General features: G+C 39.9%; 1 protein-coding gene across 2 annotated transcripts in view; it reads left to right on the top strand.

Annotated features, from left to right (window-relative positions):
* The first annotated feature begins 613 nt into the window (after positions 1-613).
* iqsec1b (IQ motif and Sec7 domain ArfGEF 1b) overlaps positions 614-26,371 on the top strand; it is a 200,490-nt gene continuing 174,732 nt past the window's right edge. The window contains exon 1 of one of the 2 annotated variants that reach the window (XM_044349045.1): positions 614-1,251. In XM_044349045.1, coding sequence (XP_044204980.1) covers positions 974-1,251 — 278 coding nt within the window. In that variant the 5' untranslated portion in view covers positions 614-973. The remainder of the gene's footprint in view (positions 1,252-26,371) is intronic. The other variant, XM_044349048.1, reaches the window with a different exon arrangement.

Raw genomic sequence — 26,371 nt, 5'->3', positions numbered from 1 at the left:
AGAGATTTAAAAAGGAATATTCTAATGCTGATGCCAGCTCAATGTGCAGGTTTAGAGCCTATATAATAAGGTCTAATGTAGCATTAAACAGTGGTGCAGCTGTGCACACTCAGAGGAGGATTCTTATGGGTTGTTGGTTAAGGTAGTGGGAAAAGAACAGACAAGGCTGCCCCAGGGCTCCACATGTTGGGGGCCCAGTGGTTTAATAGTGTCCAAGGGTCCCAAAGCAGTTTAATGTGGCCATGCTTGTCAACAGCACTTTCAAATAGCGCAGGGCAATTTTAACATACGTAAATAACCTTTTTTTTTTTTTTTTTTAAATTGATCCAAATCGAATTATCCGCATATTATTGTCTTTCCAACTCTTTTTAATTTTAATTTTATGATTAGCAGAATCAAGCGGTTTGCTTATTTTAATTTCACAGAGCAGGATTTTTCTACTCCAGGCAGCCAGAGCTGCTGTTGGCATGGTGGTGGAGGGTGTCAAAGTACCACCTCTTGCATGAGTAAACACTGACACTACACACGAATGAACGTCTCTGTTGAGCTGAGTGCACCTGGGATTTGGCGCAACAGAAATTCAACCTACCTGTTGAGTAGACGCACATGCGGAGAACAATCTCTTGTCTTTATTCGCAGCGCGCTGTAACCTGGAACGAGAAGACTGAACGCGCATCCGGAGCGCTGAAACCTCCAGCCCTGAAAGAGTTAAACAGTTTTCCCATGTACGGAGGAGCGGCTGGCTGGAGGTTAGTTAGGCTGTTGCGGTGCAGAGCGTGTGGACGCGGCGGTGTACAGCAACAGCGCACCACAACCGGCCAACTTCTCAGCAACGCTGCCGCCACTACACGACAAACCAACCATGTCGGAGCGAGGGAGGATCTCTGGATTTGACGGCGCTCAGTCTCACTACTACTGAGCTTGTTTGTGAGAGGGAGAGGGCTGCTTTTTCGCTTGTGTGGATATCGCCTTCATGGACGGGCAACGGGGCTTTTACGAGATGGACCCGACAGAGAACCCCAGCAAGGCGGCGGAGTATCTAAAGGAGCTGAACAAGATCATCGAGACCCAGCAGGGGCTGCTGGAGAAGCAGAGGGTCCGGATTGAAGAGCTGGAGATCCAAGTGACGGATCTTTGCAAGGAAAACGTCTGTCTGAAGGATCAGCACCAGCGGCACCTGGCCACCTGCAGACTCCAGCAGGGCAGCCACTCCAGCCTGGGAGCCATCAAGGAGAATGTTATGCAGGAAAAGTAAGTTTGCTGTTAATTTTCCCTGCACATGGTTTGAATGAACATGGTGCTGTCAAAGTTCATATTCCTCATTTGTGTCACCAAAGTGTTCGCTCCATGGCTGGAGAGATCTGCATGGTGGGCGGCTGTGTTTATCTGTGTCATCCCCGTCAGGTGTAACCACGCAACCAAATCAAACGCCTACTTCTCTCTGCCACTTTGTCATGGATCAGGTTTTTAATGAACCGTGTCATTTTTTTTTTTTTTTTTTTTTTTACATTGTAAGGGGAATATTGCAGGCTCACACACAGGCTACGCACGGTGTCCACGCGTATTGCGTAATATGGAACCCGTTAGGCTCACGGTACACTGTGTGTTACACGATGTAAATGGTATTCTGGAAAGCACAATAAGACAGCCGTGATTGAAGTCGAGATCCGCGTGATGTGACTGTTGTTATGACATTAGAGGAAATAGGGGGTTTGTCACAAAACAAGTTTACGCATCTTTGTTCCGAGTTCAGCCTTGCTTAGGATGCACGTATCGTCTCTGCTAGATATTCTTTGAAAAAATGATCTAGAAATAATGATGCCATATTAATGTTTATGTTGTCTTTGACGTAATCTCCTGATAACAGTGGATGGCTTTCAATTTGAAACGGCGCAGTTGTTTTGGAGAGCTTCTATCAGACATGTTCCACCCAGGCTGCAAAACACTGAAGTTTAATAGTTTAATAAGACATTGTGTTCTGTGCTTTTTAAGTAGGAAAAGTGCATTTATTTACAGTATTTAAGTAGTTAGAATTCTCATTGTGATTGTGATGATGGATTTTACACATTCTTAGCTTTCCACCTGCAACTCTACATTCATTTCCTTGATGATTTCTGATCAAACATAGACTGGCTTAAATCAATTTAATTCATCTGATTTGTTTTTTTAACTTTAGCTTGACATACATCATTTCACAGCCACTGTGCTATGTTGGGTTTGGCGATATGGTTAAACTTATCACGGTATGTTGAAATTTACACAGGCGCGTGATCGCAGCGGGGGACGAGGGGCGTCACGTCCTTTCCAAAATACGAAACATGGGAATTTGCCCCCCACCAACCCTCCTAATATTTGTAACTGACACGACATCAGATTCCCCCAGACGCCGACAGAAACCTATTTTGTTCTGTCAATATTCAGTATAAAACCGCCCTGGATGTGCATCATTCACAGAAAACCTGCTGCGTCTCGTTTGTGTTCATGTCAACAACAGTGAAAGGCAGCTGTGAGCGCGGTGCCAAAGCTTTGGCTCCATCCTGTAGGTCCTGTGGGTCGCAACTGCTTTAGTTCCGAATGTTTATGTTCCGTTTATAGTCCCGCATATTTCTGGTCATCAAAACAGGTATTTTAATGTAACAGAGTGGAACTTCACGTGGAGCGACAGAGGGAGGGGGAGAATATTGTGCTGCACATAAAAAGATGCATACAGACCGTGGCTGTAGTCGGTAAAGTTGCTTTTTACAGTGAATGGAGCGGTTTCCAGTGTTTAAGGCTTTTCTCCACATATCAGCACACAGATTGGTCCATTATGAAAACTGCAGAGAGACTAAAAGACACAAACCAACTTTCATGTATTTTGCTTCATTTACTTCTCTAGTATTTCACTTCTACTATAACCTATTGAAATGTCCATCAAAATACAGCTATTAACGTGACTCAGTCGAGTCTGTGACATGTCAGATTAATGTCTGAATCTTACAATAATATCGTTCAGGTGTCACTGAATGTGATCCAGGATGTTGCAGAAACATCAGAACTGATGCTCTGTTTGCTGTCCACAGCCGGCTGTGTGTCAGATTCTTTCCTTTGACTTTATTAAACACCTGCAGCATCAAACAGCAGCTTAACGACAAGTGCGTCTTTAAATTGAGAGAGTGATGTGCGCATTTACGCACGCGGCATAGCAGCGGTAACTACATTAACTTAATGTTCTGTGATTGGCTACATATCCGACAGGTCAGCTGTTACACACAGATTCCAGGTTTATGTGGTGTAATTGTTTGTAATAAAGCAGCCTCTTATTGTATTTATGTCCTGAGCTCCATCAGAGCTGTCAGGACATTTTAGCTGAAAGGCCAAGAGAAAAAAAAAATAAATAAATTAAAAAAAAAAAAAAAAAAAAAAAATATATATATATATATATATATATATATATATATATATATATATATAATCCCACACACACAGGAGGTCGGGGGTTCGAATCCCGGTCAGGGCGGGGTAACACATATCCAGTGTGGACCCTTAGGCAAGGTCTGTAATGCTGCTAGCCTACCTCAGGATGAGTGAAACCCTAAACTCGAGAGTCATACCGGCTCGGACGTCGCCCGGGTTAACAAGGTCTGCGTCAGGTGTTGGGGAACCAGGACAACCTGATGAGAAATAGGCAACTGGAACAAGACATAGATGGACTGGAGCAGAGACTATATATATATATATATATATATATATATATATATACCAACCATCTAAAACATGAAGATATTCAACTATTGTGATATAAACGGTTTCTAAATTGAGTTTCTAGAAAATGTATCATAAGTAAAATAAGCAGGCTGGAATGTCTGTTTTTGGCTAATACATTGAATGGAATATCTTAAAAATCAAGCTTAATCACATCAATATAAAGTTCACGTAAATCCAGATTTGCCATAAAGCAGTCTTGGTAATTGATTTGCAAACGCTTGCAGTGTTGTAATACAAAAGGACAGACACCTTGGCATGAATGGTCTCTCTATCGCCCCTGACTATGAACAGCATCTCTGCTAGTGAATGATTAGCTGCACAGTCTAACAGTTTGATGAGCCCAGCACAAGTTCAGACGCTGCTGAAAATACTGCCTGCACGAAATTTATTTTTGCTCCGGAAAGCTGCATCCACAGCAATAACCCGCTTCTGTTTATTTGTGCCGAGTGCAATACAGTCAGACCTTTTTAACCTGTGACATCATTATCATATTTGCTCGCTCATCGTTTGTATGGAGGCTATAAATAGTTATCGGTGCGGAGCAGAGCATGGGAGCTTGTCTCTCAGGATTTTCCATTCTGCTGTGGTCATTTTAACACCTGAGTAGCAAAACACAAAGGTTTGCGTTTTGAGTTATCCTGACGTGCTTCATGTCTGTGGTTAAAAAAAATCAAGATTAATGCAAAAATATTTGAGTTTAGAACACTTCTCCTGCACATGCACAGCTGAGAGGGAGTCCTGTCCCTTGTGTTCTGTCAACAGTTGGGCCACGTCAGCTGTTCTTTTTGTGCTGACCACAGTCAGCATACAGTCCTGGCCTTGACTGGAAGGCCAATGGGGGAGCTGCGTTTCTCCCAGGTCTTTTAAAACAAACACACACACGTCATGTTTCCATCACTTCAGAGAACATTATATTGACTTACATTCATTTCCTAGAGACCTATACCTAACCTTAATCATAACCACCACATGCCTAACCCTAACCTTAATATAACCATAAACTTACCTTAACTTAAAATCAGGTCTTCAACCCAAAATTAATAATTTACATTAAGCGGACTTGCTTTTTGTCCCAATAAGGGAGGCGAGTCCCCACAACTGTGTAAACAGATTCATGTCCCCACAACGTGAGGAATACCTGTTCCACACACACACACACACACAGCATAATGTCAGTCTATCACCATGCAGCAGGACAGGTCACCCTGTTACTCCAGGTAATCAGTGAAGTGACACTGCCCAGAGATTTGAGTAGTGTTTCTGTTTTGATAGAGTGGGAGCATGTTGTTCCCACCACAGTTGGCTTTATGAGCTAATCCACTGTGTTTATTCTGTGCTTTATTTGGCTGTTAGTTCACAGCTCATTCAGCCCTTATCAAGGTCAGACTGTGTGTGTGTTGGTAGATACAGTATATGGCCTTGCACGGTGGAGAATAAATTATTCCTTTGCAAACATTTGCATAAATAGCAAAAACTAAATTAAACTAAACTAAAATGAAACTTGCTGTTCGGTCCCTGTTGACCCCCCACAGGGACTAGCAGGTTCCCTGTTACATTTAGGTTGGGGTGATTTGAAATAGCTTCATATTGCTTTTATACAATGATGTTAAAATATACAACTAAATCCAACCAAGTCCTTTCTTACTTGATATTGCACTTTGGTAGTGCAAAGTCCCTCACAAATGTACAATTAATCAAAAGATCAACAACCATTTTTTCACAGTGGATCTGATGTTTTTGGGACCTCTGGGAGTCTACAGGCCGGGGGCAGTTGCCCACTTTGCCAGCTTAGTAATTGAGGCAGCAGATTAGTAGTCATGGGGGAGAACTTGTGATTTACAAGTTGCTGTTTTATGTTCCCTGACTGGCTGGCTGACATAAATCTGATTCAGCAGTAAATGTGACACACACAAAGTCTTCATTTGCCATTCATATGTCTTTAAACAAGGCACTTAAAGGAGTATTTAAGTTTATTACAACATGGGCCTAATGTTTGTAGTTTTGGTCATTGATTTCTATTGGTTATAACATTGTACTTAACAGTTTAACTGCTGAAATCTGGGAACATCACAGCAAGAATAAAATGATTTCTCAAACTGTCCATTGTAAATTAGCCTGGGCGATCTATCAGATTAATTCAGTTAAAATGAGTTTTCGCACAATGTGTAAAATGTTTAAATCATGAAAATCGATTTATTACAACATGGATAAAAAATGTTACTTTTAATGACTAAGTAACATAAATGAAAGATTGCTACATTAGCTATAACCCTAATACTACAAGACAGTAATGAACAGTCTACTAGAGGGACAGATGACACTGATCTGTGCTCTCAGTTTGTGTTTGTTGATTGCGAGAGCTGGACTGCTGGGAGTTGACTGAACAGTGTGTGGATTCTGCTTTGCAAATGCTAGCTAGCAGCTGCCCGCAGATATCAGGCTGATGAATTAATCCGAGGACTTTTCTGCTCTGTCTTTGCTGAAACTGGTAATTCAAGTGGTGGCAGCACTGTACTTTGTTAAAGCATAGATCTGTTTCTGTCAGTCTATAGGCAGTGTAGATCTTTTTTTAATTGAATATATATATATATCACCTGTACAGATTCAGGTGTGTTATGCTAGTAGCGGCTAATGTCGCATCCAGCAGAGATGAGGAGCAGCTACAGAGGTCTGGTAACCTTGCTTCTTTCTAACTCCACACCGCCAGGTTTTTTGTTTCTCAGCCCCAACTGACACTGTCTCAAGTGACATCACTAGAGAAAATCTATCAGATTTCACAGAGCTCCCTCTGGCTTTATGAGGTATTTCAAAAGACATTGTTCTTCTGCTACTCTGTTTGTTCATTAGTTGAGTACTAAGAAGCTCTCCGGAGCATAGACGGAAACCGTTGTACAGCATGATTACTTTGGAGCATTAAAGCTATATTGGATAAGCTGAACTTTGGCCTGGATCTGGCAGCTCTCTATCACATTACATTCACACATAGAGACAGAGAATGAACAAACCCCCATATGTCCTTCACCCATGCCAAGAGCAGCTCTTCTGAGGATCTTTGTTTCAGACCTGGATGCAAAGCTTCATCTGTTCAGTGTGTGTGAGTGTGTGTGTGTGTGTGTGCAGCGCTGCAGGAAATAATAGCTTGCTGGTCAGCAGCTCAGAATGCAAAGCAAATCAGAAGTCAAAAAAAAGTGAACACTGCCAGAGGACATATGAAAATTGGTCGGGAATGTAACAAAGTTTTGACTTTATGAGTAAGCACATATGCCACAGTCGCTATGGGCAAGCTGTGAAATATGCACTGTTTGTGATGTGTTTAAAGCCCAAGCAGAAATACATTTTACACAGAGAACAGTGTAGATTTTGAACCCCGAGGGTGGTCTTGACAGGCTGCCATTTGAATACAGAAGATGAGAAGAATAAATAAATTTTCAGAGAATACATTTTGGACTGAAATATTCACGGATGTTGTCAGAGGTAAAAGAAATCTGCCAAGTTATTCAATTCTGTTAGTGTTCATTTTTAATATGTTATATACTATACACTGTATGCTTCTTGTTGTTTCTGTATACTTTAAACATTTAAAGGTGAATGAACTTGCAAGCGTGATAATATAAACTGCACATCAGAAGATGCAGAATGTGGTGATTTATCACACTCTAGACAGGCGTTAGAAGGCAGATGCTAATGAGAAATTGATGTATTGCCAAATCCAAAGACAAGAAATACATTCTTATGAGGTGAACACAAAAAAAAAACTCTGTGGCTGTATGAAATTAGTGTATCCAACTCTTAACTTGAAGACTGCTTTACCAGATGTACCAAACCTTTTCTTGGGATATTTCTTTGAATTTGCCCCCTGGTGTGAGATCATGATATCAAATTGAAAAGTAAATGAATCTCCAAATGAACAGGAAATCATTTCTACACTCATAATTACTTGTCTGTTTTAATGCCAATCTGATATGATTTCCAATTAAAAATGTACCATATTCTTTAATGACAATAACCAAGCTGCTTTGTGTCATGGTTCTGTATTCAGTATTTAACATTTAATGTTCTATAGCTTTGTGAGCTCACAGTGTGGCATGCAGTAAGGTTGCTGCAAATGCAGGAATGGATCAGCAGAAGACTTGTCAAGTATGTTGATCGTGCATGACATAAAATATGTATTTGATAGTATATAGTACAGCTGTTGTACAGATGTTGTTCCAGTAGGGAACAATGTGAGATTTAAAAAAAAAAAACAATAGAAGTAGAAAAGCAAGTACAAAAGAAAGTTTAAATGGAATGGTATTGAGGTAGTAAAGGATTTACTCTTTAAGAATCCTTATTAATATTTAAATGAGTTTGAACTTTTTCCTTGATACTATTTTTATTATTATATGAGATCCATTTGAAAGTAGGCCCATATTTTCCATGCTGAGTTGTGCTTATCGATAATCTCGGGGCAGTGTGGGAGCACAGAATATTGTTTACTGGAGCAGAACAGTACAAATTAGAATTGTTTTTTCTTGAAGTTTTGCCAAGAAACCGTTGATCTATGAGGCACAAGTTTAAAGGTACCCTGAGTTTTCTTTGTGAACAGACAGTTTTGTTTAAATTCAACATTTCTCACCAAAATGCTTCACGTGCATGTTTAACGTTCAATATACTGTATGCAGAAGCTGTCTTCTAATGTCGTCTTTCAAGCTTTGTTTGCTGTGATCTCTGCCTCCAAAAAAATCTTTGTCCAATCTCACGGTTCACCACTTGCCTGACCCGAAGTCTGTTGAAATAGTGATGTTTAACTTGTGAAGGTCTTGGGCTTGTGGGAAATTGTATTTGTTAAAGGGAGTTTAAAGCACATGAACTGCATTTGAACCACACGACATACTGTTGAGCACAGTTAAGTTGTAGGTAGAGGCTCTCTGCATTTCTTCCTCATGTGTGAATGCTGTGTTTCAAGCACAGCTGTAGTTTTTTAATTCCTCTTGGGTCTAATTTGCATGATCTACCTGGTTCTTCAGGTGCGATGGAAATGCAAACAGGACTGCACAACAGGGACTTAAAGTTCCAAGTTTAGTTCCTGAGATTAGTTCCTCTGGTTCCAAAGTACCTGGAACCTTTGGTCGAAATGGGGCTTTTGGCTCTCGATTGTTGGCCCTCAAGTGTCACAGAACTTGAGGAGTCACAGATTTCAGTGTAACATGGGTATATAAAATGGTGAATGTTTGCCACTTACAGCAACAAGGGGTGACAGCACAGTGAGTTTGTTAGTTGTCAAAGGTGTAGTGTGTAGAATTTAGTGGCATCTAGTGGAACTGACTTGTCAGAAATGGAATATAATATTCATAACTATGTTTTAATTAGTGTATAACCCCAAGAAAATAAAATTCATGTTTTCATTACCTTAAATATCTACAGAAGGAGCAGGTCCTCCTCCATGGAGGCCACCATGTTGCACTGCCATGTTTCTACAGTAGCCCAGAATGGACAAACCAAATACTAGCTCTTCAGGGCCTTTTGCGTTTTCCAGAGGTTCTCCTACACACTTAGAAGGGGGGGTGAGGGGAGATTTATTCAGTTGGTTGCAATCTGCAATCTGATCACTAGATGCCACTAAATCCATTGAACCTTTAATAGTCAATTCAGGTAGTGCTTTACCTGTTCATTTTTACTCAGAGTATTCTTATTCATATAGGTCATGTACAAGCAACAGCTAATGGGGTTTGTAACAAATCAAACTGCTAACCATGCTAGCAACAAACAGAAAATATGTATACCACATTTCAACATATTCTCCACATTTAATGACCAAACACGTTGTTTGACCATGGACAAATAGGAGCGTTTTCTAATCTGGTTAGGTCTAGGCACAAACACCATGTGGTTAGGTTTAGGGAAAGATCATGGTTTGGGTTAAAATGATCACTTTGTTAAAGTTAGAGAAACATGCGGTGTAGGTTTAAGTTACTACTTCCTTACAGTTGGGCAACCCTCGCTGTCATGGCTACAATAATAGCCATGGGGTTAAAGTTAGGTGACGATCATAGTTAAATTTTTTTAAAAACTGTCCCAACTCACGGTTGGAATTATGACACTTGCAGTTGGAAACAGGAGAAGTGAATACTTGAGTCATTTTCTCAGACTTGAGAAAGACTCCTCTAGATCCACAGAAGACTTTATACAACAGTTTTTACATGACTAGTAAACCAAACTTCGTGTAAAATCAGTGGAATTCACTTTAATTTTTTGTTTGTTTTGACACAAACAGGAAGTCTTTGGGGCATAACCAGGATGCCTAGTTAGTCTTCAGTTGTTTGATGTTGTCAGTTACATGGTTCATTATGTAATTTAATTTTATTACTTTAATTTCTGATAGTTGCATGTAATAGCTTTGTCTTTTACTTTTTGTTTATAAAGCACCACTATTTATCCATTGCTCGCCTATAGTGTACACTGCATAGAACAGTATTGGTATTCACCTGGACAGATGAACCTTTGCTACCCTTGGTGCTGTTCATTTGAGAGTAGATAACATTTTTCTCTAGGATTTTATCAGGTGTATAAATGGAGGCCATCTATCATTCAGCTGAAGCCATATCTCTGCCAGCTGCAGGACCTATCCTTTAGACTGGCTTGACTGCCGCCCATCCATTATATCATAGTGGACGTGAAGGTTCATTGTGGACCATCCTGGAATTATGATTTCATCCACTGCCTTGTCAATGCCAATGTGCATGTAGGTTATGCTAAAGTTCACACAGTTACAGTGTGCTAGAGGGATAAATGAAATTTGAATGTTCCTGCTGGGATTTACTCTCCACTGGATCATTCATGTAGTTATTCACATAACAGCTGCAGGGGATATTTTATAGCACATATGATAAATGAGAAATTGCCCCAATTGTGTGACAAATGCATGTCGAAGTTAACTTTTTCAAGGGGAGGAATTAGCACTTTTTGTTTGCCAGTGTTTTGACTGTTGACTAAATGGAGTCAGGGCAGCTGCCATCTTTGAACAGCAACTTTGATTATGCTTTAGCAATTTTATTATCATCAATTGTCACTTTCCTCTCCACTCACAGCATCTCACAGCACCACCAGCAGCAGAGAAAAATGAGTTGACATGAGCTTGGGCTGAAAGTAGAAAAAAGTTTTGGAAACCGAACTTTTAGAGCAGTCTGAAGCCGGTGCTTTTTGTTCACAGGGATTACTTCTACATATGTTGACCTCATTATTTCAGACTTCGGCCACATTTAATATGAACATCCGACACTGTAATTTTATATACGTATATGACTGAAAATAAGGAAAAGCATAATAGGTCCCCTTTAAAGCTCCCCTCCAGACATGTCTTAAGCCATATAAAAATAGAATAATAATTTGTATCTGATGTGATTTTTTTCACTATAAAGTCCTTTCTCAGTTTATGTACACTGAATGTGCACATACATGCATAGTGAGGAGAGAGGTCCTCTCTCAGCTCACTACACTCCTCATGTAGTCATCCAGATTGAGACTGTTAACACTGAGTAACCTCATCTCAACTGCTTGTATATAATTTTCTCTCATTCTCTTGATACCTACCCAAAGGTCATGTCCACAGGTGACAACTGGGGCTAAGATTGACTGCTAAATCAAGAGCTCTGTTTGGTCTCTGAGCCCTCTCTTCACAGCTACATTCCATGCGGTCACATAATCACATAGCAGTGACCTCGGGTGCACCACTGTTAAAACCTGCTTGTGTGGTTTGGCACCCAGTTGCCTGTGTGTTTTTGAAAATGTGACAACACCAGAAGAGATATGCATTATCTTTTTTGTGAAATCCAGCAAGTGAAAATGTTGCAATTCAAGACTGCAGTAACAAGGTGGTTCATTAGCTCAAGTTACATTATAATGCAGTGGTGTCTGGGATATTCTGTGTGACATGCTCAGTTTACCAAATATGGAGCCTTTTAGCTAGTAGGAGTAATGTTGGAAATGCACCATTCCCCGAAGTCTGATTTCTGTCTATTGTAGTGTAAACCACAAGTAATTGTAATATATAAGCTGACTTGACAAAAAATGAATCAATCATTTAGGTAATTTGTCATTTATTTATTGGTTCCAGCTTCTCAAATGTGAGGATGCAATGCTTTCCTGTTGTACATACCACAGGATTGTAGGAAAAAACAAAAATGATCAGAAATATGGAAATATGTTGAAAATGGAATCTACCGTCCAATAATGGAGGTTTCAATAACAACTTGCACCCCTCTGTGTTGACATAATGTCTGTAGCAGATTACTATAGAAAACAAGCAAAAAAAAAGATAAAAAATATAAAATGGGATAAATAGTACATTTTTGAATGTCACAGTCTCTGTACCACGAATAAATCCTCCTTAATGTCTTGTTGTATTACAAGAAGTAATTCCATTATAATCAAACCATCAAAGTGTCCAGTGCTGACGTGAACACTGTCCAAGCTGTCAAAACACTGAATCCTGTTCCTGAACTTAAATGAGTTTGGTTCAGTTTGAAATTTTGCTGTAAACCAGTAGAGACACTTGCTTTTGACAGTAATCATGTGTTATATAGGCTACTTTAAAGAATTGGGAGAAAACAGTAGATTTTCTATTTTTTACTTCAGCTTATGTACAGTGTTTTATTGTATATATATCGTCTGGACTTTGAGGAAAGTGCAGCATGTAACTGTGAATATTGTTGGTCATCCTCTGCTCATAGATATTTACAGGTAGAGTTGGTCACAACTCTGTGATACTGCAGAATGGCTCTGCAAGCTGCCGACCAATCCCGAGTATTGTAGTGGGTCAGTTAACAAAAGAAAGTAGTGGGCCAACAAAACCCCTCTGTGTTTCTGACTGTTGGTCCAGCAGAGAAGATGCAGATAGATCTGCAGGGTGAATTGGGGCTGAGATCGCAGCCCCACTGCCTTTCACTCTGACAAGCTTCTCCGAGGTGTTTGGTGACCCTCCATCCTGCCAGTATGTTCCATTCTCTGCACTTCTTGATGTGCCTGATGGGGCTATTTGAAGGAGTAATGTTTGACCTTTGCAGGAGGATTAGGAATGGAAACAACCTTTTTAAAGTAGCACACTGCATTCAATCAAATATCTGGCAGAAAGTGGTGGTGAACTACTGAGAGGTGTACACTAGATAAATAGCGGTAATATACATTATCATGATGAAGGGAGGTATATCATCATGTAAACTACGTCAGCTCTGCCAGTTGCTTTTTCAAGGTTTTTTCACTCCTGTAGCTGAAATGTCTTAGAACAGCAGCCCTTTGACTGTCATTGACAAGTTGAAAATGTTGGTGGGTTGTGAGGGTTGAGGGTTAATTGTTGAGTTTTATTGATCAGCAACCCTATCAACTCCCCACAGATATATTCTGGTCAGTGCTGTGGGTACAGTAGGATTTGTGCTTCGTGGTACAGTAAACCAATAAAATTTGGCTATGTGAATTTTTTTTTTTTCCTTTTTATATTTATAAGCAAAAGTGTTTCTTTTGGGTGCCTAAGCTGAGTTGAGTACTGTAAATGGAACAAATCCAGTTTTCAAATAGTAGAAGCCTCTGTGAGAGAAAGTTGGACATTTGTGAAGTGGGTACACAATGGGTAAAGGCTGTTTTATTGAATACAATTTGAATTGTCTGTCAGATATAATACCCTGATAATACATGAGGTGACTGTCCTCTTGGTCCAAATTTCATGCAAGTTCCAAATCAGATTTTTCCTTCCCTAGCAAAGTGCATGCACCTGTCCAGGAATATATTTTTGTCCAGGAATATATGCGATTATGCATGACTGCAGGCTTACATGACCGTGTCACTTCAGCAGATACCAAAGTTGTCATTTTTTCCTGATGTGTTTCTTACCTTCAATTTTTCTATAAGTATCCCATTTTAACCTTTGTGAAAAACAAGAAGCTATTTTATGATGTTGCCAATATACTTTACAGCTACAGTAGCAAGCTACATGTCAACTCATGTCGCACTCAGTTAAAGTCAGATTGTAAGCAGGTCACAGTAGTAGCTTATATCACATTTACTTGGAAGGTTTGTAGAGGCTGCTTTAAATTTTGAAGAAAGAAAGAAAAATACACAATAGATTTCCTGAACAGATTTTCAAAGGTTTTTGGCACAATCTCTATCAGTGCCTAACTTTTGCCACCTTAACTGCACCATGTTAATGCGAGGTTGTGTAACTTTTGAAAGAAGTAACACATTCTTATTTTTGAATTCATAAGAAATGAAACATGCCATTTCTCAACTCAAGTCACCAAATGATCTGTGGCATGGTAGCTCCCCAAGGTGGGGCCACGGCCCTATGTAGCGCTGTGTATTTTGGGCGTGAACATGCGCCATACAATGTAACACGGAGCCAGCTGCTGGTGGTTAGCAGCTAGGCTAGCGGTTTCTAAAAGTTTAAAAAAATATATTTCGGTGGCCACTTAGCAAGTGCTTTCACGTTACAATTATCACCACAGTACCACAGCGAGCCGTGTACATTTTGCCTGCCTTCAAGGGGTAAATATTATATAATAAGGAAGCAGCAATTGGGCAGAAAATCACCCAATCTGGCAACAGTACTTGAACGTAAAATTTTCTGTCCCACACCCAGTTATTTTGGGCGTGCAGTGTCAATCAATCAGAGGGCACCAGGAAAACCTGAACATATTACACACATATCGCCATCAGGCAGAGAAGAGTACACAGTAAAAGATTGTAGGCAGCGCTTTTTCATTCGTCATTGCATGTTTCTGTTATTATGTATGATTGAGAGTGTGAGAGTGATGTGAGAGTAACAACTTGGTCTAAACCTACATTAAAGTGGTTATGTGAGGATCTGAAGTTGTTTATTCAAATTAGTTAACCCCAAATCCTCATTATGGGGATAAGCAATGCTTTTTCTTGTGCCATCAACACCCTGCTACTGTCCCATATCTAATTTACATGTCTTTGTGTGACCGTGTACCCCTAATGTGTGTGTCAGCAAAGGCATTATATTTGTCTCCCTGGATGGATTTGTATCCCTGGGCATTACATCCATTACCACATACTGCCTCATGATACAGTATGTGGTAGTTAGGCTAATAGGAAAAGCTTCTCTGCAAACTAATTAGGTAGAAAACTGCTCTTGCCCTACATGAAGGTAATAGCCATCCATACCACTGAAACATGCAGGTAGCCAGCTGAACATTTCAAACACTCTCCCAAAGTCCAAGGACTCTGATATTGATTAAAGATCTCTGGATTGTCTTTTTCCTCTCTCAAGATTGTCCAAGCTGCCTCTTAACAAAGACCCATGCCTTAAGAGTTATCCAAAATAGATCAGTTGGTATCTTTTTCTTTTTTTTTAAACAAAGTCGAGCCACGTGGGAAGCATTTATAGCCTCTTCCAAAAATTCTTCAGTTGAATGCTAAATAGCAACTGTCGGAAGAATGCTTTCTTTTCATCCTCTAAAGAGTTATAATTGGCATCTTCTAAAGCAGTCAGTCACTAAGACTTTATCATAGCAAACATCTGCAGCTTAAACTACACCTATTTGCTTGCTTCCTGGGGCCTGTCTTTGCCAGCTGCACCCTTACCTCCCCGAGTATCAGGAGCCCAGATTTCTTTTCCAACTTCTTTGTTAGTGAAGAGGTCTTGAATATGTTCTCAGGATAATGATTACCATGTATAGGCGACAAGCTCCTCAGTTTTCCCTGACAGATGAACCTTATTGGTTTTCTAACCGGCTGCCAGATCGCTGTGACTCATCTCCTCTTTGCTGTTCGACCGTTTCACTCCCAATTAAATCTGAGTGATGAAAAGCTGCGGTTAATACCTGTACCTATAATAGGGGCACTTTACTTTCTAATGATCCATACTAACATGAAATGATGTATATCCCAAGGAGGAGCTTTGTGTCCTTTCTGCAAGGTCTTCAACAGCAGGTCTGAGCTGTATCATGGGAAAGATACAAACTCACAGGACAGATTTGTACAATGCCATATGAATGGGCTACTGTTCACTCCATATTTTATCATTAAAGTTACTTTTCTGTATCGGCAGAGAGAGCTGGGCAATGTACAGTAGCAGTCAAAGTTCTGAACACATCTTCCCATTCACTTGAATGAGAAAGTGTGTCCGTTGGGAAGAATTTCGGGGGAGTAGGTTTCCGAAGCTATTTGACTGCCATACAAGCAGTTCTGACAGAGTATACACCAGCCTTATGTTTCAAATTTTGGTCATGTGATAACAGGTGGTCATATGGTGGGGAGATTGTAATGCCTTTCTTGGTCCAAGGGGCTTTGTTGTCAAATGTGGACAGCCTTTCTTGATTTTTCTCACTCATTGATTCTTTGCAGATGACTTTGACCACTTCCCAGTCTATGTAGTGACAGATCTCAGTCTGGTGTTCACAGACGGCTGATGCCTGTTTTCACCAATGTCATGCAAGTTTCCTTCTCAGGCAGGTTCTGTCTTTAGGGTGTGCCAGATGAGGTCCTAAGATGTTGAATGATTTCTGCTAAGTGCTGGTTCCTTGTGACTTGAAGACTCTGGCTAGATGTTCCAACAGTTCAATCCCACTGGGATACTTCTGGTATTGTGCATTGATTTAGCAGTGTCAGGACTGGACTCTCATCATCCACTCCTTGCAACTTTTGGCCTTCAACTGCCTCTCTTTATCCTCCTCCTCACTGACGAAATATAGAAGAAAGCTTTGAAAAGTTAGTAAGTAGGCCTTTGACCTTAGATTAGTTTGTTACACAGACTGTTCCAAAGGTCAAGAATTAACTTCCCTGCTCAAAAACTGCAATGACCCATTTTGTTTTTAAGTCCAGTTTATGAAGAATCATTACAAGAAGTGTTTTTAAGCATCACAGATCACTAATGGAGCATTCATTTGTTTTGTATAACCAGGTAAGAAATATGCCTTTTGAACTTGACCCAACCTGAATAAAGATGAACCACAGAAAGCTAAAGGACAGAACAAAAGGACCCTATGACAAACCTCAGTCTGTACCAATGATTAGCAATTTTAAATGTTATATAATAATAATAATAATACCAGAGCATAAAGAATATGTGTAATAATCACCTACAGTTAGGGACTGAATTTTCTTTTCTTTTCCTTCTTTCGTTTCGTTTCGTCTCCGGTTACAACCTCAGCGGGTTAATTTCATCTTGCAGAGATGAAATGATGACAGTCTCTTAAAGCCAAAGGTCAAGGAGCCATGAGGTCAAAGCTTGTCCCTGGAGGCTGTCCAGTGATGGATCTGAGCCCAGAACTAGTGGAAACCAGTAAAAAGTTAGCCTCCTAACATCCTGGCCGTCTCCCATACTGCTGTTTGTGCCAATGTGTAATTAGCCTTTGATTAATGAGTATAATTTAGTTTTATATAACAGGTCAGAATGATGTAGATCTCTGTGGGCAATTTGGGCCATTGTGCTATTGAGGGAGATCTGATGGCCTGGGACAGCAGCATTATGAGCCCCATATTTCTTGTTCATCATTCATTCTTTCAAAAAAAAAAAAAAAAAGAGTACAGATTGTGTTCAGTCCTGTGGTGATGACATCAAGACCTAATTTTTATCAATTATTTGCAGATGAGTCGGGTCAGTTCTCTCGCCCCTTGTTGCTGCCTCCATCTTTTGAGTGGAGAATACAGTAACCTCAGGCTAGCTTACTAGTTAACATTAGAGATTGAAATGTTAGCAAGCAGCTTACAGCGTATTACACTGATGCACTGATTATATAACAGTAAATTTTATTACAAAATGGACATTCTGCTAATGCTACACCACACAAAAACAGCACACTGAAGGCCATTTTATGCAATTTTTAGAAATGCTTTTCAGATAAAATGACAGTGGTCAAAAGCTGGTGAAGAATGGTTGCACTGGCATTTTTTTTTATAAAACTGTCAGTGATAGTTACAAAGACTTTCTGCACCCAAGGATCAAGCACAGAACTCTCACTTTACCTTTTTAAATTAAAGTAATAGTGATCACATCATAAAATTGTTGTGGTGAAAGTGGCAAACATTTGCCTTTTTACACATCCAGCAGAAAGCAACATTAGCATTCATTTGGAGCTGTATTTCTGGCCACCCAGCATATTTAAGTCAGATATTCACTCTTCTTTTAGCTGTGATCTCCACCAACTCCTGAGAAAAATATGTCTTTGTAGCTGCTTAATGCTCCACTGTCTTCACCAGCTAGTTGCTAACTTTTTTGTTTGGCCCAGGACAGGTTGTGTACCATGAGTTTATCTGAGCTTTTTCATTAAAAACAGTTGCCTGCTGCAGCTGGAAATGATGAGAATAGCGAGTGTGAACAAACCATTTAAGTTGCAGAAACCAAAACTAAGCTAAAAGACTATGAGAGCTGAGAGGAACTGCACAGTCAGGTGATAATCCTTTGTGGGTTCATCAATATGATATTTGACATTTGACCCATTGTTAAAATTGAAGTATATGCTTACCTGTGTGCCACCTGTAAATACCATCCATTCATTGTCTGCAGCATGTCTGGTTCTGGGTCACAGTGGCAGCTGGCTGAGCAAGGTAGCCCTGACGTCCCTCTCTCTTGCCATGTCCTACAGCTCCTCCAGGTGGGGGTCGCAAAGCAGTTAGTCTTGTTATGTTGGATATTGCATCAACCAACTTTGACCTGAAAGATAATATATTCTCCTTAATGACTAAATTGTCATAATTTGACCATTAAAACTCAATTGCGTATGGGAAATCACTATACCAGTTTAAACATTTGGGGTTAAATGTTTACACTTTAATGTATGGTGCAACTCCTGAATCAAGAACATTTTTGAAGTTACAATTACCACACAAAATGCTCAGCCTTTCCCTGTAAATCAGTGGTGTAACAGACGACTGGTTTAAAATAATGTTTGTGAAGTTATATCGAGGACAAGATTTAAGAAAGCTTAAAAAAGCCAGCCAGATATTTAATTCATTACATCATTCGCTCTGAATGATGGAATGATGGGATTTATAATGCCAGTAGTTTTTAGGGGTCAAAAATGATTTGTTCAAAATGTGACAGGTAGGTTTATGCAACAATATTAATCAAACTATGTAGACATCAGTGTTTTAATCTTATTTTATTACTTTGCTAAATCACCGCTTGTGTCACCATGCAGAGCCCACACATCTCCTGTGTTACTGCCACAGCTAGACTGCGGAAGGATATCTGTGTGCTCAACACTGCAAAGGAAATGAAAGAACACTTAAGCACTTCCTATGATCTCTTATCATGTTCTGACGTCAGGATGAAGAGGTATTATTCAATCCTCGGCCTTTCTGACGTTCAGTCACAGATGTGCAGCTCAGCCATTGTAGCTGGTGTGATCTCTGTGGCATTAATCCCACAGGTTCCCACGCCACACAACAGGCAGGCTGCTTCGGTCAGTCTGAACTGCAATGAACTTATAAGTCCAGGCCGCTGCTCTAGATTTAGGCACTAGCTGTCCGAGGGAGGGGATTATGGCAGCACCTACGGCTACAGTTACATAATACTTTATCGTTGTTTTTATAATGCCAAGGCCAGCTCAAAAATGACAGTTTGCTTTTCATTACTCTTACATTTGTATACTTGTTTGCAGTTTTCTTTTGACTGAATGAACATTGTTTAATAAAATAGCGCACCAGTGTTTAGTCAGGGTCAATCCAGTCATGACAAGGCAAGAACAACAGTAAATGAATCAAAACAGGGTGCAATAAGACAAGTCTTAAACTGTACTAATTAATGTTTTTATTAACAGTAGATCAAATTACCATGCATATTGTGAAATGTGTTGCTTGAAATGACACTTGAAAAAAAAATATCACTTGACTCTGTAGTGCTATGTCCCTTCAGCTCTGCAGATCGTTTTAGTGTCTTTCAGCTCATTGTTTTGGTGTTAATACCTGTATTTGATCAGTCTTGCCACTTTGATTGTTTGCAACAACAGTGCAGCAAAAAACTTCTAATAATCCCACTGTGCACTACCTGACCAGCATCAAACAGCAGACAGAGTCTGTCTGTTGACTAGCTGGTGAAAATAGTGGAACCAGATATTTCCCCTAAAAAGATGGTGAATACCAAAACAGAGAGTAATTACTGGACTTACATTTCTAAGGTGGATTGAAACATGACTCTAAATGAATGCTAATGTTGCTTTGTATCCTCTAGATGTACAATTAAGCAACGTTTTGTTAACACATTTGCCATAACAACTTTATATGGTGATAATATGTCAGTTGTGTCAGAGATTGTTCTGCTGCCCCCAAGTGGCCAAAAAAAATCAACTAATACTACTTTTGGAAGTTTGATAAAAAAAAAAAAAACTGAAATGAAACAAACCAGCAGTCCAGTGTAACTCAGAAGTCAGTGCAACTCAGTATGACGGCCCTCTGGCATTCTGGCTTTGGTTGACGGATGTGTGAAAGAAAAATATAGTTAACTTCAGTAGAGTAAAATCTTCAACCAGCTGTTCAAATATTGAAACAATACAGACAGACCAACTGTGTTGTGTACACCAAAGATAAAAGCCATATCATGAGTTCTGTCTTGAGATTGGTTTGGACCTGTATGTGCCTTAAAGCTGCTGTATGGAATAAGATAAAAATCTTTATAAAAAAAAAATCATTCCATCACAACAAGCACCCCCACTGCTCTTCCTATATCTGCTACACTCTGGCTAACAGTGTAGGAACAACTGACAGACAGCTCAGACCCTTTGGTCTGTTAGATTACTTGTAATTTTGAAATAAGAAGAGGAATACGGCACATAATCCTGCTCATCTTTGGCTACCCTGGAATTTACTTTTCTCACTTCTAAATAAATGTTTATCTATAGAATACTGCATCTTGAAAAAGTGCAACCACACAAATCTTGTTGAGTTTCAGCTCTCTCTCTCTCATTACATTTTGACCCTGCTTTGTTTCCTAATTATGATGGCAAGGACACCCATATTTATTCCTGAGACACTGACCTTTTCTTACTTTTATCTAATCCTGGGTGAACACGGTATGGTTGCAATACTCCAATCTGCCAGGGCAGCCATGAGCTGAATAAAAGAGCTGCTCAGGTAATGATCTCTTGGCTTCGCTCTGAGGCTCCTGTGCCTTTCCTCTGCTTCACTCTCTTCGCCGCAAGCACTGTGTATGTGTGTATATAAGTCAGAGATAGAGAGGGAGAGAGTGTGTGTGGCACATATACACTGAACCAGCTGCCCCCTGCCTGTGATTGATAATGTGCCTCATTATTTGTGCCATTTCATCTGAGGCTTCCAGGGAAAGATTCAAGCTGGGACTGTCTGTCTGCTTGGAATACCTGCTAATGACGGTGTGCAGTCCCCCCCCCTTCCCCCAGTGCTGGGCAGCCACACAGCAGTCAGAGTGCCAGCGAGCACAACCTTGGCTTGGGAGGCGGTATATAAACACACACATTTATTTGGACACATGGGCATCACTCCCAATCCAAAAGCAAGCACATTCACTGGGGCACCATCAAAAGCACTGCAATTTTCTTTGAATTATCCCAATCAGAGAAATGTAAGCATTAATATTTCCATTATACGTTTCAGTCCCACTGCTACTGCCCAGCAAGGATTTAAAGCTCTGCCAAACAATGTTTTGTTTTAAAAATTGCTCAATTGCAGACTATTTCTGTCTGACATCACTCCTTATCAGAGCACTATTACATTATGGGAATGTCTAAATTCTCAATGTGAAGTTTATGCTCTATATAGCGCCCTCAAAAATTCCCACAATTGAACAAAAAAATAGTGTCCATAGCATGCATCCTATTTTTTGCTAAACATAAAGTCAAATGTATCACATTTTCATGAAAAATACAATCACACCTCATTAATGTTGCAAAATGATTATGTTCACTATTATCGAGTACTTATTATGTAGGGTATAGTGAGTGAGTTACGTGTACGTATGGATGTAACTGTGCATAAGGTAAAGGTCTATTTTCTTTTGTCTTTTGCCCTTAACTACAGTGACTGTTGAAATCTTACAAACTGGAAGATTTTCCTCACGCATTTCTCCGCTCTATATTTCTCTGTTTAGCGTCTTCAGGTTAGGCTAACCCATTTTTGCTAACTTTGGAGCTAACCCCCTCCCTCCCCCTTGTCTTGGGAAGCTGCAGCATTTATTAATGACACACTGTAGTCTGTACTGTATATTTACTGCCAGACTGACAATTTACTACTAACCTTTTCCTCTGCTGAGCTCGCATTCACCATCAGTTTTGTGCTCACTCGCTTAACCACTCACTCGCCTACGCACTGCCCTATTCCTTAAAATGAGTTACGTTACCTGCAGTTTCCCAGGCAACAACACAGATGTTAACTCACATTTCGAAACTGTGCTGCTCAGAGGCTCCCAAACGCTATTGATTTCTCAATGACTGGGTATTTAGCATTCATTTTGGCATTTAAGAAAGTATTTTTGGCCTGGAGGGGGTTCTCATTGGCCTGCCGGCCTGGCAACAACTCCCATAAACTCCCATGATGTTTGATGATGTTGTGAAGTAGTGTGGCTACTTCACAATGTCATCAAACTCATTTTGTTATTGTTTTGATTGAGAGACCCCTAGCAGCAGAAATTACATATTGTTACAGTGTATATGGTATAATTAGCTCAGATAGGTAAGGTGGTGCAAGTCCATGCAAGGCCTTATAAGTTACAAGAAGAACCTTAAAATCAGCTCTAGCCTGCACTGGTAACCAGTGAAGAGAGGCCAGAATGGGTGTCATATGGTCAATTTTTCTACTTTTGTCAAGATTCTAGCTGAAGTGTTCTGAACAATAACCTGATAAAAATGCATGGATTAAGGTTTCAGAATCACACAATGATAGAATTGGTCGGATTATGGCAATATGACCAAGATGAAATGCTGTCTTGGTAATAGCCTTGATATGAGACTGGAATGTCAGACGAGAATCATTGATGGTCAAGCTTTCAGAAATAATACAGCCATCAATGTTAACACTCAAATATACAAATGCTCACATTTGGCTGGCCCAACAACTAATAGCTCTGTTCTATCAGCATTTAACCGCAAAAAGTTACATGCCCATCCATTTTTTTTATATCTGATAGACATGCCTCTAAATTTAGAAGTTGGGAAGGGTCATCCACGGTGTCAAAAGTTGCACTCAAGTCAAGAAGCAGCAACAATGATGTTTAGTCAGAATCAACAGTAATTAGTAGATCATTGACTACTCTGGTCAGTTTCAGTAGAATAACTGGACCGAAAGTCAGATTGAGATTTTTTTTCAAAAACATTGTTGTTGGATTAGTAGGCAGTAAGTTGACTGCTCTCTCAAGTAATTTTGACATAAAAGGAAGATTGGAAATTGGTCTATAATTGTTCAGAATTTGCAGATCAATATTAGTTTTTTTTAAGCAGTGGTTTATTAATGGCAGCCTTGAAAGCTGATGGCACCGAGCCCATGGAAAGCAACTTACTTATAATATCAAGAATAATTCTAGTTAGAACAGGAAAAAGTTCCTTAAAAAGGTTAGACGGTATAGGGTCTAATATGCAGGTTGTAGGTTTGGAAGCAGTTATCAAGCAGGTAAAGGCCTCAGGGGAAATTATTTCAAACTGTGAAAGGGTGCAATTGGTCCGAGTCACAGTACCTGCATCCATCACTGTATTGGAGAGTTCATAACCATCATTCTGAGAGGAGTGTGGACCAGTGATTTTATCTCTAATTGAGTCAGTCTTATTTGTGAAGAATTCCAGAAAATCATCAGCATTGAATGAAGCGCTATTGACAAAGGTATTCTGTGTGAGTTTGGTGACAGTATCAAAAGGAAACCGTGGATTATTTTTATTAATGTTAATCAAGTGAGAGAAATATGCTGTCCTAACAGCTGAAAATGCACATTTATACTTCTTAAAACTCTCGACCCAGGCAAGGCGATAAATCTCGTGTCATGTCATACGCCACCTGCACTCAAGCTTTCTACAAATCAGTTTGACTGCACAGGTGTCATCTGAAAACCATGGTGCTGATTTCATCCGAGTGCATTTTCTGGTTGTAAGAGGAGCAACATAGTCAAGCATTTTGAGCAGGGCACTATTCAGATTGTCTGTGAGTTTAAGGGAATCAGAATTTGCACTACAGGAGTCAAGTATATCAAGTAAACACTCAGCCAGTATAGACCTAACAGTGGTGTCAATACGGCGATAAGTATATGCATCAGGCTCTGAACACTTCAGAGTTCAGAGAGAAACACTTGCATAAACATCGAATGCCAACATAAATCTAGAGATGGGTGACAAATAAAAGGAAAAACCGGTACAGACCTGAATATTTGACCCCTACAGTAAGGGGATCTGGTGGCTCTGTTATGCTATGGGGGGCATTTGCTGGCATGGTTTGGGTCTACTTGTCCCCTTAGAGGGAAGGGTCACTGCAAATCGATACAAAGTTGTTCTTAGTGATCACCTTTACCCTATGATGAAACATTTCTATCCTGATGGGAATGGTCTCTTCCAGGATGACAGTGCCCCCATCCATAGGGCACAAAGGGTCACTGAATAGTTTGATGAGTGTGAAAATGATGTGAATCATATGCTATGACCTTTGCAGTCCATGAGATATTTTGGACTGATGTATTAGACAGCTCTCTCTCCAGAAGAGTTCCAGAGACTTGTAGAATCAATACCAAGGTGCATTGAAGCTGTTCTGGTGGCACATGGTGGGCCACCACCTTACTAAGACACTCTGTGGTTGTTTTTCCTTTAATCTGTCAATTGTCTGTATGTGGTAATGTGTAGTTTAGTTTGTACTTGTTCTTTAATGGAGGTTGAAGGAAAGTCCTGAATATTGGACTGTTCATGAATTCTAATGCGGCTCAGTGTCTGTCTGCTGTGTAAATAGCTAGCTGTTTGCTAACGTGGGCATCTTTATAAGACGATAATATGTCAGAGGTGTGTCTATTAGTTTCTTGAGTTTCTCTGCACCTAAATGGCCAAAAAAAATAAATAAATAAGGCAACTGGAAGGGCAATGTTAGTCTAATTACTGTTTTGAAGTGTTAGCTTTGGAAACAGATTTTAACTGAGTTCAGATGCTTTTCTGTCCAAATATGAGAATTTACAGACAATAAATATGTTCTTGTTTATATTTACAGACTTTCAGTGTGGGTGTAGGCAGTCATCAACATCTATTCAGTATCATAATATTTACAGGCTAAATCCCACATTATGTGAAGACAGTTATAATTTTCAGCTTTAATTTCAACAACAGAAATTATCCCACATGGGCTTAATTTAGACAAAATCCTATTAAATGGAGGCCTCTGACCCTTTTTGGAGTCTTTTTGTGATTCTGTGACACAAAAACATGTGACCTCAATATAATACCAAACTCATAGCATGTTACACAGATGGACAAAGACAGTTTAACATGTCTCCATTTTTATTATCTCTGGTGGATTCAGATCTTGCTGACACTTAACTTTAGACCAGCCATGCACAGGCACTGACTTCAGAAGAGAGAGGGGAAAAAAAACCCACCTTTACCGGCACAGGGTCAGCGGGGTTTGAGCAGAGGGCAGGAAATGGGTGAGGAAGTGAGGTCAGAGCTGCAGCATGGCTCTGGAAGGGGGTCTGAATGACAGGAACAGAGAGGAGATGGAGATAAGCCAACAGGAAGAGCCTGCTTTGAAAATCCTGCCTCAACTCTGACTTGTCGCTTTATGGGGAGGCAGTGGGAGAGACGAGGGTCTGATAGTGACATTCTCCAAAGGAATCAAACCCTTCATACATTATTAAACAGTCCTCTAGTTTCTAATAACAAGACCATTTTTACTTGAGGACACTCACAGCACTAGACTGCAGGTCACAGAACCAAACACGCTCACAATGTACTGTAGAGACAACTGCAAAATAAAAATCTGGTTAGGACATTTTTCTTTTTTTTTTTGATTTCTGAAAGTGTGTGTATTTCTTCTGCAACTTTTCACTGTTCAAAATGCTGAACAGTTATGTCTGGTTCTTCTTCTTTGATTTTCATGATTCATTTCTTCAATTTTGCATTTCTGTTTTATTGGATATTGTACCGGAGTGACAGGAGAATTATCAGAATTTCCCTCGAGTTTATGTGTTGCATGAGCTTCACTAGAAACCATAACTTCCTAAGTACATGGTAAATACCACAGTGCACTGACACATTGCTCTCTTATTCACATGTTATGAGATTTCTGGCATCATATCACAGCAATTCTCTGACTTTTAATAAACATTTTTATTTGGACAAAACTACAATAGAGAACTGGATTGAAATACGGATAAAACCAGAGCTTAATGAGTGAAGTTGAAGGGGTGGAGGTATCACACCTCTTTGGATCAGTTTAAGGTTTCACAGTCCTACTTTCCTCATGTCCATAATTGCATTTCTCTGAACAGCAATAAACGGCATGCTGCTGATCATGTCTGTTTTTTTTCCAGCACTATCAGATATCAAAGATTCTTTGTTATATTAGCTCCCAAATGCCCAAAGAAATAAGCTCAGAGCTGGATCGGTTGAGCATTGCTTTTGATGGGCAGTAGAAAAGGAAATGGAAGCTAGACCTCCATGATGGTGGTGACTGCCAAAAACATCTCACTAGGGTTTTCACTGCC

The sequence above is a fragment of the Thunnus albacares genome, chromosome 4 (assembly GCF_914725855.1).
Source record: "Thunnus albacares chromosome 4, fThuAlb1.1, whole genome shotgun sequence".
NCBI lineage: Eukaryota > Metazoa > Chordata > Actinopteri > Scombriformes > Scombridae > Thunnus > Thunnus albacares.
Note: the sequence above shows the minus strand (reverse complement) of the source record. Positions and strands in the feature narration are given on the sequence as shown.